An 18,804-nucleotide genomic window follows, 5' to 3' on the forward strand; every position below is an offset into this window, starting at 1 on the left:
GCTGTACCATCGGGAAGCAGCAGATAGATTGTTTGTTGCTGAAGCTACTACATGTTTGGCCCGAGGGTTGTTGATAGATTTCAATTCACTGGAGATGTGTCGCTGCTTATAAAGCCAGCCCAAGGGAGCACTGTCTAGATGATCTCACGATGAATTGAAATTATTTGTGAAAAGCCGACTACCTAAAATTCAGACCCAATTGCTTCAGAAGTTCAGATTACTGGTAGATCTAAAGTGCTGCCACATTATGCTGTCTATACTTAAACGCCTAGGATTCACTCGAAAGAAGGCTAAACACATCAATACAACGCTCTAAAAATAGATATAGGTCTTGCACAACCATGCAATCATTCATTTTACAATTTGAAACTGAGCATGCAGCTCTGACCATTACTATATGTACACATACCTGAGGTCAATTAGTGGTACGTTTCTTTTTTGTTTTTAAACTGATATTTCAAGTGAGGTGAAAAGGTTGTATACGTGCATGGAATACCGTATAGATGTAAATTCCACTATTGTGCATGTGACATGATCAATAAGTACGAATAAAAGTTGCAAATCTATAGCTTAGCACAAAACATTTTTGAGAGTAATATTGACAATTGACAACGTAAGTAAAAATGGAATACTATTTGAAGGACATATTATGATGTATTGAAGCACAGATGTTAAACGCAGTAGTAATTATTTTGTGAGTATTGTGTTAAAAAGTTGCAAAGCATATTAATTTACAGTGACATAATGTCTTAAGCACCTATATATACATTACGACGTTATGAACGTAGCTGCATGTTTACTTGCATTGGTATAGCTGCATGTACATTGTATGATACTATAAAGTTCTTTTTCTCAACTGACCAAAGTTGCCGTCTCCCTGGCTGTCCACTTTTGCATGACAAGTGCTTGTCTGATCGGCTCTGCTCCTCTGTCTATGCCCAATGCCTTCAGAAGTGAGGGAGAGGGGAGAAGCAAGACACTGCCATCGAGAGCCAGCAATGATGGCAGCAAACGATTCGAGAAAGTCCTCGTTAGGACAGGGAGAGATTGAGTATTTCTGCATAACACATATATAAAATAAATAAGCCATATGGATAGCTAATGATTGTGACGTACTTATACTGCATGTGCTCTTGTGTAGGTTGACTGAGAGCCTCTGATAACATTTTCCAAGTGGATTCTTGAGACATCCACAGTCAAATTACTTCTTCTTTATTATTAGCAATATCACAAGCCAAGGACGGATGTTATAGCGGTTTTCATTGAGCATCATTTACTCCTTGCAAAGCAGAGTCATGTGAACCATTCAAACGAACCTGTAAAAAGAGCGTGTATAACGAATATATGTGCATGTGTGTGCTTGAAACTTACTCCAGTGAGATATGGCCAGTCTTGTTGGGCTGATTCAATATTTAATCGTAGTAGAGAAGCATCATCCTTCTTTATCATGACTCGAAGTTAGTTCCTGCTGCTATAATGCTTTATCACTATTTAGGTGAATTTCTAGCATTAAAATGCTCATCCTTGGAGGCTGCTTGGATCAAGAAGGTAAACATGATGTCACTACTTGGCTATAATTATAATACTCAGCGTCTTTAGGCATAAATTATCGACAAATATCTCCACCTCGTTCTTCATAAGCCAATGCAGACAAGTCCACCAGACATGACAGCGAAGGTAATTGGCAGCATGTACATGTAGAAGAATTAGAATCTGTAGATACTATAAAGAGTTTGCAGTTTGTTGGCAAGTTTTGTTGAAATGCAATACATAATTATTGATATATAGATAAAGGATAAAGGAAAAGCACATGTAGAAATTGTGTTGGGAAGAAGTTAAATCTGTCACCGTTACATTCAGCATACCATCCCAGTAATCTTATGGATTTTGGCCATTGTAGTTCTTTAAGCTTGATCATTAGATCACATATAGAGGAGGGAAAAACAAATGACATTTCTGTTTGTATTGGTACAGGAGTGAGTTGTTAAAGAGTGTGATCCTCTTTCAGGTACTGATTTTTAATTTCGTGACAGTACTGCAGCTTAATTAAGTAGACTTTCTTTTATGATGTACTCCGCCAGTGTCCTCTACAGTTGTAACGATTCTTGAATAATGCCTACGCTGAACTTGAGTTTGATCGATGTGCTTGATAAGGTCCGCTTTAGCTGACTTTGAAAACAGTTTATTGTACATCTGATGTGGATATCTTGAGTGACTATGTGGTTCTCAATCGAGTCCCTTTCTCTCTCTATCCCATTAGCAGACCTAAATCATACAATGAAAGTAATCGTGTAATAAGAGTGTATGCAGGTGACGAAGAATTTAGTAGTGGCAGCAGAATTTCTTTATTTAAAAGATAAGCAGGTATACTTTGCAAGCTGGAATGTGTTCAACAATTTTTTCAACATATCAAGAGAGTGCTTGTCTCAGGGGAAAGTTCGATATGGTTGATTTTGAAGAATTTCTTAGTAAGTTCCTTGTTAACTATACAGCTCCACGTTTGCGACAATCAAGCTATAGAGCAACGCTTTGTATATCTTGGAGCTGCTATACATACAAATAACTATTACACAAAAATTGCTTGAAGGAAGCATTGACTAATAAAAAAAATGAGGTGATTATTTTGAGGGATGCACATGTACGGAGTTTTGCGAGAAAAATGACAATTGATGAGCGGTAGTAATCGATATTGTAATGGCTTCTGACACAAATAATTTACGGTGAAGTATGTTGCTTTAAACAGCTATAAAAATGTTATTTGTGTTGTGATGTATGCATGATGCAAAAGTTCTCAGATATGAAACACTGAGAGTGTACGGAGCCTCTCTCTCAACTGACCATAAGTTGCCGTCTCCCTGGCTGCCCACTTCTGCAGCATGACGAGTGCTTGTCTGGTCGGCTCTGCTCCTCTTGTCTTTCTCTTGATGCTCACAATGTCTTCAGAAGTGAGGGAGAGGGGAAAAGCAAGACTCTGCCATCGAGAGCCAATGATAACAGCAAATGATTGGAGAAACTCCTCGTCAGGACGGAAAGAATCGTTTTCAAGGATTTTCTCTTGGAGAGCCACATCTATACAATGGAGGTAATGCACACATGAATATTAAGCAGTGTGCATATAGATAATTGCATGTGAGGTATATACTTACTGTGTTCTTGTGAGATATGACTAGCTTTCTGGGACAATCCAATTGTAGGTTCACGGAGAGCTTCTGCCAAGACTTTCCAAGTGGGTTTTTGAGAAATCCACAGTCGAATTATTTCTTTTTTCTTAGCATTGTCACCAGGGAAGGATGCTTCGTTTTCAATGGCATCTAATTTGTTCCAGGGGATCAAAAGATTTATTCCCAACAGTTTCCATTGAGCACCATTTACTCCTTGCAAAGCAGAGTCAATCAGGGACTCATCCATCGGAAACAACAAATCTGTACAAAAATACACGAATGAATCAAATGTGTGTGTGTGTGTGTGTGTGCGTGAAACTTACTCCAGTAAGAGCTTGCCCATCTTGTTGGGCTAATCCAATCTTTCATCAGAGATGAGAAGCATCGACCTTCTTTATCCATGACTTGCTCAGAGCCTTCTGCTAGTGCTTCTTCAATATCTCTAAGAGCGTATTTAGGTGCATTTCTAGCATTTATAAAAGGTTCATCCTTGAGATTACTCGGATCAAGAAGGTAAACGGTAGGAACTATACCAGCACAGAATTCAACTTTTTCTTTAACTACGTTCTAAATAACTAGTTGTAGAGTAATAGCACATTCGACTTGGTTTTTGGTGTTACTCCTTGCTAGTACAATCAGTTCCTTACTATCAGCATATTTAGGCATATCAACAAATACCTCCACTCCGTTCTTCATAAGCCAATGCAGACCTGTCGACCAGACATGACAGCGGGGATTGGCAGCGTGTACCTCAGCAATCAAAGAATCGGAAGCTGTAGTGGAGAGTCTGTGTCTTGTGGGCAGGCTTTGTTTCAGTGCAAAGTTGTGAGAGAGATTAACAATAAGCACATGGAGAAATCGTGTTGGGAAGAAGTCAAATCTGTCACCATCACATTTAGCATACCACCCCAAAGTAATCTTATCACCTTCAGATTTAGGCCATTGAATGTCCTCAAGCTTGAGATCACATAGAGCAGGGAAAAATAAATGGGATTTTTCTTTAGTGGAACCCTCTGTTGGTACTGGTACAGATGTGAGTTGAGAAAGAGTGTGGTCCTTTTCCACATACAATTTCTCAATTTCGTGACAATACTGCAGTTTAAGTAGACTTTCTTTTGTGATGTACTCTGGCAGTACTCTCTCCAGTAGTGATTCTGGAATAATGCCTATGCTGAACTTGAGTTGATCAATGTGCTTGGTGAGGTCCGCTATAGCAGACTTTGAAAACAGTTTATTGTGTACATCTGACGTGAATGTTGATATCTTGAGAATAATTATGTGGTTTTCAATGGAGTCCCCTTCTCTATCTATCACCATTAGCAGACCCAAATCATGTAACTCTCTTATGAGAAAGTAAAGTGATGAAGAATTTAGTGGCAGCGGAATTCCAGTCTCTTCAATGTGAGAGATAAGGAGGCTGACTTTACAAGCTGGAACATGTTCAAAGTCTTTTTTCAACAATCCCAAGAGAGTGCTTGTCTCTGAGGAAAGTCTGATGGGTACTTTGGAAAATCTATTCGTAAGTTCTTTTATGCCATTTACTATAGCTCCTCGTTTACGACAATCAAGAGCAACACTTTGTTCAATATGAAAATGGTCAATCTTGAAATTGCTACAGAATTTTTGTGATATACTGTCAAGCACACGTAATGTTTTTTCAACTGATGATTTATTAGTTGCATCAGCATGGCTTCCTACTGGTAAAATAATCGTGTTTGAGAATTGCTTAATATTGTATGATAGAAATGAAAGCCAGTAGCTGTATTTAGTGACAGCAGCTTCTTCACCTTTACTCAAGTCACAAAGTATCAAATATATATTATTTCCTTTCGATGTGTTGATTGACTCCATAATTGCAGCATGTGAGGAGTAGTACTCGGAATCACCAGCAAAATCATAAAGTATCATTCTTCCATAAGTATTACTGTCGTAAGTACTTGGAACAATGCCTGCAGTGTGAGGGGCAACAGTTGATGTGCTGAAGTAGCTGATCAAACTCTCTTTTTTAATAGTCTCAATAAGCGTGGATTTCCCTGCATCCGAATGACCTACAACAAATATTCTGGTGAGGTACTTTAAATTACCAAACTCTTGTTTAGCAAGTTTGACTAGTTGCTGATAAGTTGACTGGAATTGGTTAAGATTTCGAAAAATTGTAATCATTTTCTGATTTTTCTGGGCTTTAGCTAAATCAAGTGCAGTCTTCCCATCTTTATTTCTCACAAAATGTTTAGTCAAAACTTTGTGTTGAGTAATCAGGTGTCTCACTGTTTCAACATGTCCTTTCATAGCTGCAATGTGTAGGGGTGTGTTTCCATCGTCATCTCTATTAGCAAAATCGAGGCCGTATTCCATCACCAGTTTGTCTATCAGTTCTACATGGCCACCCTGGCACGTATAGTGAAGGAGAGTATAACCATTGTAACCTCGGACATGGCAATTGCTGTTAAATTCTTTGACTAATACATTCAAAACATGCATATAACCATTCAAAGCAGCTAGCATCAATGGAGTGGAACTGTCATTATTAGTACAATGAATATCAGCTCTGTGCATACTGATCAGGTGTCTCACTGCTTCAACATGTCCTGTAGCGGCTGCAATATGAAGAGGTGTGTCTCCATTGTTGTCTCTATCTGTGGGATCAAAGCCATATTCCAGCACCAGTTTGTCCATCAGTTCTATATGGCCATATTTGCATGTTTGGTGAAGGAGAGTACGATCTTTGTTACCGCAGCAAATGTGACGATTACTGTTGAATTCTTTAACTAAGGCATCCAAAACATTCACATGACCATTCAGCACGGCTAGCATCAATGGAGTTTTGTTGCTATTATTTATGCTATCAATATCAGCATTGTGCTTACTGATCAGGTGTCTCACTGTTTCAACACGTCCTTTAGCGGCTGCAATATGAAGAGGTGTGTCTCCATTGTTGTCTCTATTTGTGGGATCGAAGCCATATTCCATCACCAGTTTGTCTATCAGTTCTATATGGCCACCTTTGCATGCATAGTGAAGGAGAGTATAACCATTGATATCTTGGATATGAAGATTGCTGTTGAATTCTTTGACTAACACATCCAAAACGTGTACATGACCACACAGCGCAGCTACCATCAATGGAGTAATGTTGTCATTGGCAGTGTAATCATTATCAGCACTGTGCTTACTGATCAGGTGTCTCACTGCTTCAACATTTCCCCTAGCGGCTGCAATATGTAGAGGTGTGGCTCCAATATCATTTCCATCTGCTGGATCGAAGCCATATTCCACCACCAGTTTGTCTATTAATTCAATGTGGCCATTAGTGCACGCATAGTGAAGAAGAGTGCAGCCATTGAAACCTCGAACATGACAATCGTTGTTGAATTCTTTGACTAACACATCCAAAACATGTGCATGACCCTTTGCCACAGCTAGCATCAATGGAGTACTATTCTTATAATCAGTGCAATCCATATCAGCATTGTGCTTACTTACCAGATGCCTCATTGTTTCAACATGTCCTGCCATTGCAGCAAAATGCAAAATTGATTGCTCATTCTTGTCTTTTACCAAAGGGTCAATACCATATTCTGAAATAAGGCTCTCCACGAGCAGTACATGTCCTCCAAAACAGGCACAGTGGAGAACAGACAAGCCATGGAAACCCCTCATATTGATGTCCATTTTTTCCCCTGAAACTAAACGATTAATTAAGTTTGTGAGACCAAGTGATGCAGCTACAAGCAGTGTAAAGAAGCCTTCATCATTAAAATGTTTGAATTCGTTATAATCAGAAAAGAATTTGGATATCATTAGCATAGTTTTTTCCACTGCCTTTGAATCATTGTAATACTCGAAGAAAATATCCTCAAAGATTTTAACATGATGAGAATCAGTCTGACTACGACTGAATGAGCATGGCAGTCTTACGCCATCAGAGAGGCATTTACCACACATCGATAATAGATTCAGCATGATAATTATTTGCACATGTTTGTTCTTAGCAGCAAAAAGCATTGGTGTATTACCGCCATTATCAATAGCTCCTATGTCAGCAACAAAGTCATTGGCTAGTGTCCAAACCGTATCGAGATGACCATTAGCACATGCAAGATGAAGAGATGTTTGGTTGTGTGAGTTTCTGGCATTCACTTCATATTGCTTTGTTTTCAACAGCTCTCTGACCTCATCTAAGTTCCCACGGCTGGCAGCAGTGTGTAGGGGAGTATCACATGACTGGCTGTCATCAGCCATTTCTGATAATGATAAGTTTACAATTGTATGTCTGATCAGATGTGTGTATGTAGTGCGTTGCATGAGACGGAGAGCTTATGTGCGCACTTGATATTGCTTACAATGCTGCTATACACAACACATGCACAATGCAGATACACGTGAATGATCGAGTAGTGGCATTGTATGTTGTGTACCATGTGATATTGCTTTATACAATGCTATTACAACAACACATACATGCATAACCACGTACATGCACATAACACACATGCACAAATTAAAAAGGAGAGCTATACAAGTGATACTTGCATGCTTTTATTTACCAAATATACTGGGTCTTAAATATAATACCGTATAGCCGGTAATTTTCAGGGACAAAACATTCGTGGTTGAGCAATATATATAGTTGTAGTCACTTTGTGGATAATATTTCGTGGTTGCTGCTTGCACTGCAGGTAAAGGTAGGCAAGGTCGCTTCATTTGTGGGTAAAAGATTCGTGGTGGTCTGAGCTTCACGAAAACCACGAATATTTTGTCCTCTGGAAATTACTAGCTATACAGTACGTGCTTAATTTGTGATGACACTGCATGTACAAGCTCTTTATCTATTGTGATCATTACTTTGCTCCTTGGGTGTCTTTTGTTTGCGTTCTATGCAAAAACTCACAATTTTCAATCGACAAAGCCTTAATTGCATTCAAAACCAGATACTTTTATAGATCAGATTCTATATGTAAATCGAGCTATATTAAATACTGTATATTCAGCAGGTTTCTGCAGGCAATGAGACACCTATGTTAGGTACTGTGCATAAAAGTGTGGTACAAACAACGCATAAAGGAGAGCAATTCATAAGCTAAAGTCAGTGACATGTGAATTTTCACCTGGATAGAAAGTCGCTTTTTGTTAGTCCTAACTTGATGATGGGCCAAAAACTGGTGCACTTTGCTTGGTTGCTCCTTCAATTTAAGGCTTGTTCAAATCAATCATGAGTTTTAGGGCTATTAATACAAGCACAGTACACATAGATCTCTTGTGTACTGGAAAACTTGCATATGTCAGACAGGAAGTTGAAAATGTCAAGACATTGATATTGAACAAGTAGCCTCGACTCCAGCCCCTTCAACAGTGGGCCTGGAATCGAGACTAAACGAAATTTTTACTCACGAAAACCACCGTTTCTCGAGTTGAACGAATTTTTTACCCCCATGAAAATTACCCGCTATACCATTCAGGTCAAAAATGCATGACAGAATCATCGATCATCAATCAGCAATCATCCATCGATCATTGCCAATCGGGTTTGTCGATCACATCAATCGGTTTGTCGATCACACCAATTGGTTTGTCGATCACCACACCAATCGGTTTGACCCTTGACCTTTCAACTTTACAGTTTCGCTAGAAACACTTAACTTGTATTGTATGTGCACATGTCAATTGAAGTGAAAGATATATAATGTTGGAATACAGCTTCAGAAAACAGTGTGAGACAATACTGGATGAATAAGTGACGCAAATTACATGATAACACGCATGCATGCTCATGAAAACATGGTCCGAAGAGGTTAAATACAGAAAACATGTTCTGGCATAAATGAGAGTGTGTTTACAGAGTTATGAGTTACGAGCAACACTTAGCGCTTCCCAAAACCTCCATGGTTCTTGAGGCCATACAGCATTTTTCTTTGAAAAGAGCTGGCTGGTTGTGGTACTGTGTTGGTAGTGTAAGGTGGAGTGCACAGGTTGATGATGTGGGGAACATTCCTTTTGGGCAGAATGCGAGTACAGGCGACAAGTCTAACCCCAATGGAGGCACTGACTCTGCCCCAGTTTTTTAGTATCTGTAAGTTTAAAACATTATTTTTCAGGGGGGGTCAAATTTTATTTTTGCCAATTTTGCTCAGAAGCAGAGATACAAGTCTCAAAGTCAGCTGTGCCAGGACCTCGAGAACAAGTCGCTCATGATATCGAGGCTAGTACAAGAGCAAGACGTTTGATTGTATCTCTGCTTCTGAGCAAAATTAGCGAAAATAAAATTTGATCCCCCCCTGCAAAATAACGTTTTAAACTTACAGACACTAAAAACTAGGCTTGAAGTAGTCTGCAAGAGAAGTTTGGATAAATAATTCAATTAGTTACCTTAATTAGCTAAGGTCAAGTGGTTCCAGCCTCCTCTGATTTTAATCGGCCTGGAATCGAGGCTAGGTGGTTACTAACCATGCTAACAGCCCTATAAATCTCTGGCTCTATCTCAGTATTTCAGTATCATCCTACAAATTTAGCTGGCGAATATTTGTGACATTATAATTATATTATGAACATGAACCTTTTCGTTACGTATCAGCTTCTCACAAAAATACCGAATTGGTGAGAGTTTCATGGTTAGATAAGATTTAACATCAAACAAATTGCTAAAAGGGATTAGCCTAGCTCATCAATTTACACTTAGGAAAAAGAGGCAATGGGGAACTTAGCATTCCTTGTTTGGTGCAGCATTTACTTTTATTTATTTAATATTACGTGATATACTGCGATGAATTCAGGACACAGCTGTTTTTAGTTGGTTTCGTATCGTACATCTGGTCATCTGATTCACTGTATCTCTCCAAGATGTCCTCAGAATCTTTGTAATAATTATCTATGATGTACAGCACTGTACAATCATGCATGCAAATCATGTATTGTGACCACGAATATTATTCTATGCTGATCTAGCACTATATATAACTCTATATAATAGCTGAATACACTATATTCAGCAGATTAATGGATGATACTTTTGCAGTCTCACAAACTTTAATTTCTATACACAAAATTGTAGATTGTGGCAGCCCTGCAAGTCGCCATAAATTTCTTGTGCTATATACAAACATAGGAATTCAATATAGAACCATGCAGATAAGACTCTCCCAATAGGCTATTTATATTTATCAAGTATAATTATTTTTTATCATTACGAGATCTCTAGAGATCTATAGTATACACATGTGCTTACTACAAAACAACTCTATTGTATGAACCTACAATATTTAGTTTGATAACAAATCAAGTAAACTTGCTACATGTAGCTATTAATTATTTTATTCTACAAGCTGTATATATGTGTTTGGTTAATCTTCCAATCTCACTAAAACATAACTTACTATTGCCTATTATATTACAGTAAATTTCCGGTAAATTTGCTAATTCTACTGCTCCGTGCAATGTGTTGATACTATAATATTTATGTCGATAGGTCAGTCTTCAAGCTGTAATCGTGCAAGTTCTTGTGGATCAAAGTTATGCATATTAGCCATTTCCGACCAGGCAGGATGTTCAGCGCCATCCATTTCTGTTGCTACCTGGTTGCAATCTCTGCATTACACTCGCGACATTTGGCCGTTTCCATGGCTCCACCACACTCTCCAATGCAGTAGAAATGTCCTTGGGGACATTTGAACCAATGGCCTTTTGTTAGACCCATTGCTTCAACAATTTCAAGTTTCTCAGCTTCGGACAAGTTATCAACTTGATACTCCTTGCATAGAGTTTGAATAGAGTGCATTATTTCTGTTTCATCATCTGAAGTGATTTTGGGGACCGTAGAATGATCTGTTGTTTTATGTCTGCTTTCGTGCAGTCTGGATAGTAGTCTCTCAATCAAAACGTGATTATTGGTTGAGATTTTGCCTTCCTTCCTCTCAAGCTTTATCTGGAATTCGGTCAATCTTGCTAGAAGTGCGAGTCTTCTCATTTCAGCTTCTCCATCTGAAATTTGTTGTTTTGAGAGGTATTCTGAATGTGACACAAATACTTTTAATGTGTTCAACTGTCGCTTGATAAGCTCAATTCTAACGTCAAATGAATTACTATTGGGTGCTGCGATAACCTCTATTGCCTTGACAATGTGTGGCAATAAGGTGAGCTGTGCTCTAATGACGTCAGGAAATGGTGTGGGTTTCTCAGAAAATAATTTTTCTTCAATCATGGCGAGTTCATTACTTATGAATAGACAATTAGCAGAAGTTTCCACCGATACCATAACTTTCTTGAATTCCGCTTTTAATGCTTCTGGATTCAATGTCTTTAATTGCTGCTGCTTAATTGTCTCAATATCTTGTAGGTAGCATTTAATAGCATTACCATACCTGAGGCATGTCTTTACTGGTGTTGTACACTTAGGGCACTTCTTTATAGAAACCTCTTCACTCTCCATTGACATATACGTATCCATAGCAGATACTTCAATAACATGCTTGCAATCTGGTAATAGAACAAATCGAGCATCCTCTTCTTCCTCTGTTCCAAAAAGTGTTTCTGTAACTACTAACTAACTGTTGTAGTCATGCCAACCACATCTGCAACCGAAAGATTCATTTCTTCTTTTGCTTTCTGAACATCTGAACAAGCGTCTTTGTATCTCTCGGAAAGACGTTCCAACAGGTCCCTCTGATACAACATGTAGCTATCTCTCCAATGCAGGTATAATCTCCATTTTGTTTGCATGTTTAAGCTCCATACATCAACTATTGTATCAGCTTCGACATTTGTCATTGGATTAGAATTTTACGATAAATGGTATCGTATTTGTCTTTCTCTTTTGTCCTAACTCATTTGGACAACCTTCCATTCGTCATTTCCTTCGCCAGTCTCTTCAAATCGGAAGTTTGGTCTTTATCTTGAATGGGTAGCTCAAACAAATTCTCGTTGTCTTCATCAACAAAACGATCATCTTGAATCCTCTGTACCTCATTGTCCTCGTTTTGTGTACCTGCATTTTTAACAGTTTGAGGAGCTTCCAGTATATTTTCCTCTGCCTGATTTTCTTGTTGTTTTTCGTCTATCTCTTCTTCCACTCTTTGTACAGCCACTAGATATCGTAAACCGAGCCAAACTTCCATTGGTAATTTTGTTTGGCTTAATGCTGTAAGCTGAGAATAGTGGTGGTCATATATCACACTGCACTGTAATTGCTCAACTCGTGATCCAGATCTGTATCGTTTGCACTAGGCCATGTAGACAACTTAGTAAGATTTACTGATGTGGATATCTTCTTGCTTTTCACCTCAATTATTCCTTTAAGGTTAAATACCTGTTTTGGCATGTGTTGCAAATAGGGCGGCGGTAGCATAGGGTCAAAACTGCATTCAACTATGTACTGTTTAAAAGGCATCATGTGAGTTTCACCGAGGGTACTTACTGTCTGAAGCCGGTTCAAGACATGCCTATAAGCCTCAAAGTAGGCTACCGATTCAACCATAGTGTACACAGCTTGAGGGTCTAGCTGAAAGCCATTCACAGTTCCTTCAAACTTAACAGTGATGATACCTTTTTTCAGCAAGTCGGGTTTTCGATCTGCAACTGTAACAAAAACAATGCTCTCAAAATTATCAGTCGAAAGGCACAAAAGAGATCCATTGATCAAACGCTTGGTGTACTCCCAATTTACACCCCTGAGCCCACTTGAATCAAACCAAAGGTCAAAACCAACTTCAGAATTAAGGCAAACTGGTCCACCGAGCATTACTCCTTGATACACGTACACTTCTATTCCCTTGGATACTAATGGTGCTTCAACATAGTTTGATATGCCTTCGCGAAGTGGACCTACGAAGTCTTCTCTAAGCAGCCGGAACTGAACATCAAGATAATGCTCCCATGCAGCTCTCATACTTCCCTTCAACATTATTGGCTCGAAGAACCGGCTTCTTTGAATAGTGGTAGATTTCTTCAGGCTTGGGTAGCATTTCAATCGTAGTGAAGTGTTCGAGAGGATCAATGGGGATATCATCCTCATTTACTGCCATCTTTTTGGATTTTTGTCTAGCTGCATTTAAAGTTTCCTCCTTGTGATCTTGAAATCGTTGTTGGAGCTCATTGACTTCTTCTTGCTTACGTGTGGCAAATGCTTTCTCTTCATCCTCGCCAAAATTTAACAGACTTTTTATACCATCGCAAAGCGAATAGATCGGGAAAGAATGCACAACACTCGATGGAATTCTCTCAATACAGAATGCGGCTAATCGTATTATGTGCCCTAGAGCCTGTACATTCTCCTTTCTTGCAGACTGCAATCGCTCACATGCCATTGTTCTGGTGAGTATATCTAACTTAAAAATAAACTGATCACATCTACTTCCTAGTCCAAAAATCTAACTAAGCAATAGAGATGCAATGGAGTCTTCCCTGGATTCTACTAGCTTGTATAGAATCTTCACAAAGCACCTTACCAGTTTGGGATCATTCACAGTAGAACAGTTTTTTAATGATGCCAGAAAACCACTATCGTTTTGGCTGATATGTTTCACAAGTGCTTCGTCACCCATCTCAGCCATTTCTCGAATCTCTCGAGTGCTAAGATAACCAAACTCTCTGAAGTCAATATTTTTTGGTCGGCTTAATGATTTCGTTAAAGTGCATTTCAGCTCCTTGGTTTTCTGTTTTTGAGGGTTTGACTTGTTTTCTTTTCCAGCTGCTTTTGTGCTCATTTGGAGTGTCATCTGATATCAGTGCATGAATGCTAGCACTTTGAGAAGGTACTTTAAGTCTACGTACAATCACATTGCTTGCACCAGTGGGATTTGTAGTGCCCAAGTTTAGTTTCTGATCTGCTGGGTAAATGTTCATCTGCTTACTGTTTTGTGGCCTGTGCATGCCTACGGTTCGGTTTTGCAATTTGGTCACGATGAGACCTCTCGATTGTCTTTTTAACTGGTGCTGAATTCCTCAGTGTGCCTATGAAGTTAATAAATCAAATTAGTGAGCACATGATTATACCATTAATTGCACGCAACATCAAAGCTATGACAAACCACATGCTTTTAAACTGTAAACAGCTCGGAGAGAGCGGTCTAAACAAGTTTGTGAAATTAAACCAACAATTACAAGCATAGAACACGCACATCTACGAAGAATATACACTCCTATAGTATCCTCCGTTATACCTTAGGTTACTCTGAGGCATAGCCGAGAGATATGTAACCAATTCAAGGTATGTGTGCTATTTACATGTCAGTAGAACCTCGCTAATCCGAATAGAGCCGGATCAGACCCCATCCGAATACATGAAATTTCCAGATTAACGGATGTCATTAGGAAGCTGCTAGCTAGATAGTCTTTTATCTCAACTTTCTCTCCAATACAGTGAGTCTTGTGAGCTCTTTCTTCGTTTTCTTTGCAGTGGCCATTGTCTTGAGCAGTTTATTATTGCTGATTCAGCAAAGCAATGTGCAGCTACTGACAGTGTGAGGGGCTGGAGAGGAGAGATGACGTGGACGTCGAGAGCGGCTGGACGGCTAGACAAAGCAATATGGATTGCGCATGCACAGTAGTCTATTCTACTTACAGCCCCTCCTATTTTTCAGTTTGCATTTTGTCCGGATTTGCGAGGTTTCGGATTAAAGGGGTCCGGATTAGCGAGGTTCTACTGCACACATTGACCTATCAAGGCTTATAGCCTTGGAGAGCATGCAGCTTTCAGCTGCATGCATGTCCCTTCTGTTTGCTTGCTTTTTTGTATTACACCTTGCTATCTGTGCATGCCCTGAGGCAGGCTGTAGGTTCTGTTGCTAAATCAGTAGGCTATGCTACATCTTGGAGCTTCCTACTGTTGTTTGCGAAGGCAACATGACCATACGACCATTGTATTGTCTGGCTCAGTTTAAACTAGTGTGCAAGCATTCTCGACCAACGCAATAGAGGGCAAAGCCACAGCTGTGCCGAACTCAGTCATTGCATGAGACAGCAACAGTTATGGAATAGATTCCGAGTATAAAGCAACGGTATTGTTTTATACTGATGTTTTACAAATGTAAAAACTAACACCCATGCAATAGATACCAGGCCCAATTTTCTACCCTGGTGTTACAATATACAGGCCGGGAACAAGGCTAATTTTGATTTGTAAACCTTATGATTTCTGTAGGGGTTGTCCATGTTTTTTGATGGTCTGGTCTTTACTGTGAGGAGGCTTACGTCGAGGTTCTTCTTCTTCTTCTTCTTCTTCTTCTTCTTCTTCTTCAAATTGCTGACACTGGCCGCTCGATACCTAGAATTACATGAAATGTCCAAATTTAGCTAGATCTATATTCCTGAACTTCATTTATACAGACATGCATGAAGTGACTATCATTATAATGAATGAATCCAGTCGACAAAGTGGATTTTCCGACACTCTAGCAAACAAGCTGTGATAAAATGTTTTCTTTTGACCCATCTAAATTATGTTACTTGATTAATATCAGCTACAAATCTTCGACGCTTCGACATCTCCACTCCCAGATGACATCCCTATCACTCATGAAGGATTTACCCTCCTCGGCTGCCCAATTGGTCCACCTGCCTACTGTGATTCGGTGCCACAAGCTAAAGTTGACAAAATGAAAGAGACTCTATCGGTGCTTAACGACATGAGAGACTCTCAGGTGGAAACAACGCTATTGAGATTTTGCCTGGCACTGCCCAAACTCTCGTATGTCCTACGTACCTGCCCCCCAGATCACATCACCCATACAATTCGCGAATTTGATTCAATTATGAGAGAAGCACTGGAATCCATCGTGAGCAGCCCGATAACAGACTGGTCCTGGCAGAAAGCTTCCCTACCAAGCAACCGTGGCGGCTTCAACCTCCGCAGTGCTGTCTTACATGCCCCTGCAGCTTTCATCGCCTCCACCAAGACCCTGGTGGAACGTATCCTTAATCGCCCGACCAATCTGGACGCCTATCTCGAAAAAGCTGTGAGTGCCCTGTCATCCTCCTCTTCCCACCCTGAATGGCTCAATCTCGATGACATAGACATCTCTCTACGTCAGCGCCACTTGTCCTGTGCCATTGATGAAGCCATGTACCAAAACCTCTTGGACACCTCACCTTCAACCAGGGCTCGTGCTTTGGCAAACTCGTCTGCTCTACCCCATGCTGGAGATTGGTTGAACGGGGTGCCATCAGATGTGCTTGGCCTCCACATGCAGGACAAGGAATTCAACAGCTGCTTGAAATATTGGCCTCTCCACAGTGCCCCCCACCTCTGCCCAGCATGTCGCACCTCCGCCGACGAATATGGTGACCATCAAGTTGGCTGTGGCGGAAATGGAGACAGAATCATCCGCCACAATGCGGTCAGAGATGTCATTTTCTCAGCCGCTCAATCTGCAGCTCTCGGACCATCCCGCGAGGCCCAAGGTTTAATCCCAGAATCCCTGTCAAAACCTGCTGACGTTTCCTCCCAACTTGGCAAGGCGGCAGGCCCACTGCCTTAGACGTCCATGTAATTTCACCGCTCCAGCAAACCCTCATTCATGAAGCTGCCTTCTCCCCTGGACACGCCCTAGAAGTTGGAGTAAGGCGCAAACTCACCACCCATCTACAGGCCTGCCGCTCCATAGGTGTAAACTTCATTCCCATTGTGGCAGAAACACTAGGAGGTCTAGGCGAAGAAACAATCAACATCATAGGTGCCATCGGAAATGCCATCAACCGGAGAGTAACCATGACACATTCCACATCCTCCACCAAGAAGCATCTGTTTCATCGCCTGGCCATTGCACTTTGGAGAGGAAATGCCTGCCTGTGGTTTCATCACCAACAAACTTTACCTCATTCAGCGGATGGTATCCGCTAAACTGTATGCCCCCCCTCTTATCTTTTGGTCTGTTGCTTTTGTACATTTGTACTGTTTGATATTACATAAAAAAAAAAGGTATATCTGCATGTCCGTGGGTCTGTATATACATATGTGTAGACTGTTACAGCTGCTCAAGGATCAATGAAGTGCAAGTAAGAGTTTCTATAGGCTTCTAGTTATGTTTTCTTTTGTGGATTTGCTTCGTTCTCGAGTTATGCCTAGTTTTGCTTACTTGGAACGCCATAGTCTGGGGGCCAGACCTTTTCTCAGAGGGGGGAGGGGAAGAGAGAAAGAGGTCTGGAGACTCTTCAAGTGCAGCACTTCCGTGTGCTCTTGGAATGTCAATTAGGGAGGAGACTGTGATATTGGAGGTTATGAAGGAGTAGATGTAGCAATGCTCTCATTTCATTGGCTGTATCCAAGCTATAATCCAAATTCCACATAGGCAATACCAATAAAAAATTTTTTTTTAATACAATCATGTGTGACGATACATTGTAAAGGGAAGTTATACATGTTTAGATCTATACGGTTGAGTTAAAAAGATTGCACCTGGCCTTCGTGGATGACCAGGTCAATAGAGTCAGTACTGATGACTGTGTTGGGTTCGGAAGCAAAGGTAGATCGGGAGCTACGGATGTACATTACAGCCGATCTTAGCAGTGAGTGGTCTTCCTTGCTTCTCGAATATTAGAGATGCCAACCTCTTGTACACGATGGTTGCGGCTGGGCCAATTCCTCCACTGAGCAGCAGAGAGAATCAGTGGGGTGAATGAGCCGTGTTCTATCTCCCTAATGCGATCTTCGTAACATCTCTTCTTCTCTAACTCATTCTTTCTATAGCATTGGGTCTGGGTGGAGTTGCGATAGCAAGGTGCGTATGGGTTAAATACCCTAACATCAAAAATGCACTCTGTCTATTTCTTCCCCAAAAGCTTTGCGCAACAATGTCCAAACGAGCACCATCCTCACGATTGGCTGTCCTGTGTTCAAATTGCTCCCCAGTTACAGGTTGTAATCCAGGTTCTATTTTCACGTTGTGGCAGACTTCGCTCATTAGGGTTGCAGTCATATCACGAATCTCATTGTGGCGTATTGATGGAAAGCCTCCCCTGGGACAGCTAGCTAAGCGCATGTTCAACTGTGAACACAGTGGGAGGGTAAGTTTGGTGGTCGCCAACTGTAGCGGAGGCAGAGGGCTGGGCATCCCTGAAGGCTCCTTTGTGTAGTGCAAACCCATGTTCAGTGATGGGTAGAGCTGATAGCCAACTTGAGCTAGGTGCCATTCTCGGAGCAGATTGTGAGAGATTTTTGTAGGTTAGTTGGTAGGGTTTCCTTTACGTTACTTGCGGTTCTCTCTTCTATTTGTCTACGAAACTTCTGGGCATTGGATTTCATTCTCGCTTGATCGCGCTTGACTTCGGGTCCGACCTCATCCGACTGATCAAGGATCAAGCTGACAAGGGGTCCTGCGATTGTCTCGCATTTCATTGGGTTAAAAATCACATGGCATGGGATAGACTATGCATTTCATTGGCTCTGGCCACATTCCGCTACAGCACACGAAAATGCTACAAGAGTCTCTAGACCTAATCCTATAGCTCTCTAGATTTTGCCCCCGAGCTATTAGGTCTGGCCCCCAGACTAGGAACGCCATTGCAGCCTTTTCAGAAGAGTGCGTAGCAAAACTTGTCCATGGAGTGTTGTTACTCTACTTAGTAGATAGCTCTGCATAGTAGTTAGCCCTGGTAGCTGCAACGGTGAAAAGAGAGCTGCAAGGCTCACCTGATGCAATCATTACACCTCGGTGCA

General features: G+C 40.7%; 1 protein-coding gene and 1 pseudogene across 3 annotated transcripts; both read right to left on the reverse strand.

The window, feature by feature from the left end:
* Positions 1 to 526: 526 nt before the first annotated feature.
* On the reverse strand, positions 527 to 8,589 carry LOC135345066 (ankyrin-1-like). Of its 3 annotated transcripts, XR_010397633.1 has the most exons (4): positions 8,270 to 8,589; positions 1,372 to 2,265; positions 1,117 to 1,316; positions 527 to 1,057 (listed from the first exon to the last, which is right to left on the reverse strand). XR_010397633.1 is itself a non-coding variant. In XM_064542412.1 (2 exons), exon 2 carries the CDS (start codon positions 7,164 to 7,166, stop codon positions 3,729 to 3,731), a length of 3,438 nt encoding a protein of 1,145 aa, XP_064398482.1. In that variant the 5' UTR covers positions 7,167 to 7,353; positions 8,270 to 8,589; the 3' UTR covers positions 3,610 to 3,728. The 3 variants fall into 3 exon arrangements, 2 of the variants coding, with proteins under 2 accessions (XP_064398482.1, XP_064398481.1); XM_064542412.1 differs by lacking the exons at positions 527 to 1,057; positions 1,117 to 1,316; positions 1,372 to 2,265 and adding an exon at positions 3,610 to 7,353; XM_064542411.1 differs by lacking the exons at positions 527 to 1,057; positions 1,117 to 1,316; positions 1,372 to 2,265 and adding an exon at positions 3,610 to 7,405.
* Positions 8,590 to 10,425: 1,836 nt separating this feature from the next.
* Positions 10,426 to 13,521, reverse strand: LOC135345472 (NFX1-type zinc finger-containing protein 1-like; annotated as a pseudogene).
* Positions 13,522 to 18,804: the final 5,283 nt, after the last annotated feature.

This window comes from Halichondria panicea, chromosome 12 (assembly GCF_963675165.1).
Source record: "Halichondria panicea chromosome 12, odHalPani1.1, whole genome shotgun sequence".
Classification (NCBI taxonomy): Eukaryota; Metazoa; Porifera; class Demospongiae; order Suberitida; family Halichondriidae; genus Halichondria; species Halichondria panicea.

Bases quoted from the DNA above. Each gene is read 5' to 3' on its own strand.
- LOC135345066 (XM_064542411.1), bottom strand. From the start codon at position 7,403: ATGGCTGATGACAGCCAGTCATGTGATACTCCCCTACACACTGCTGCC.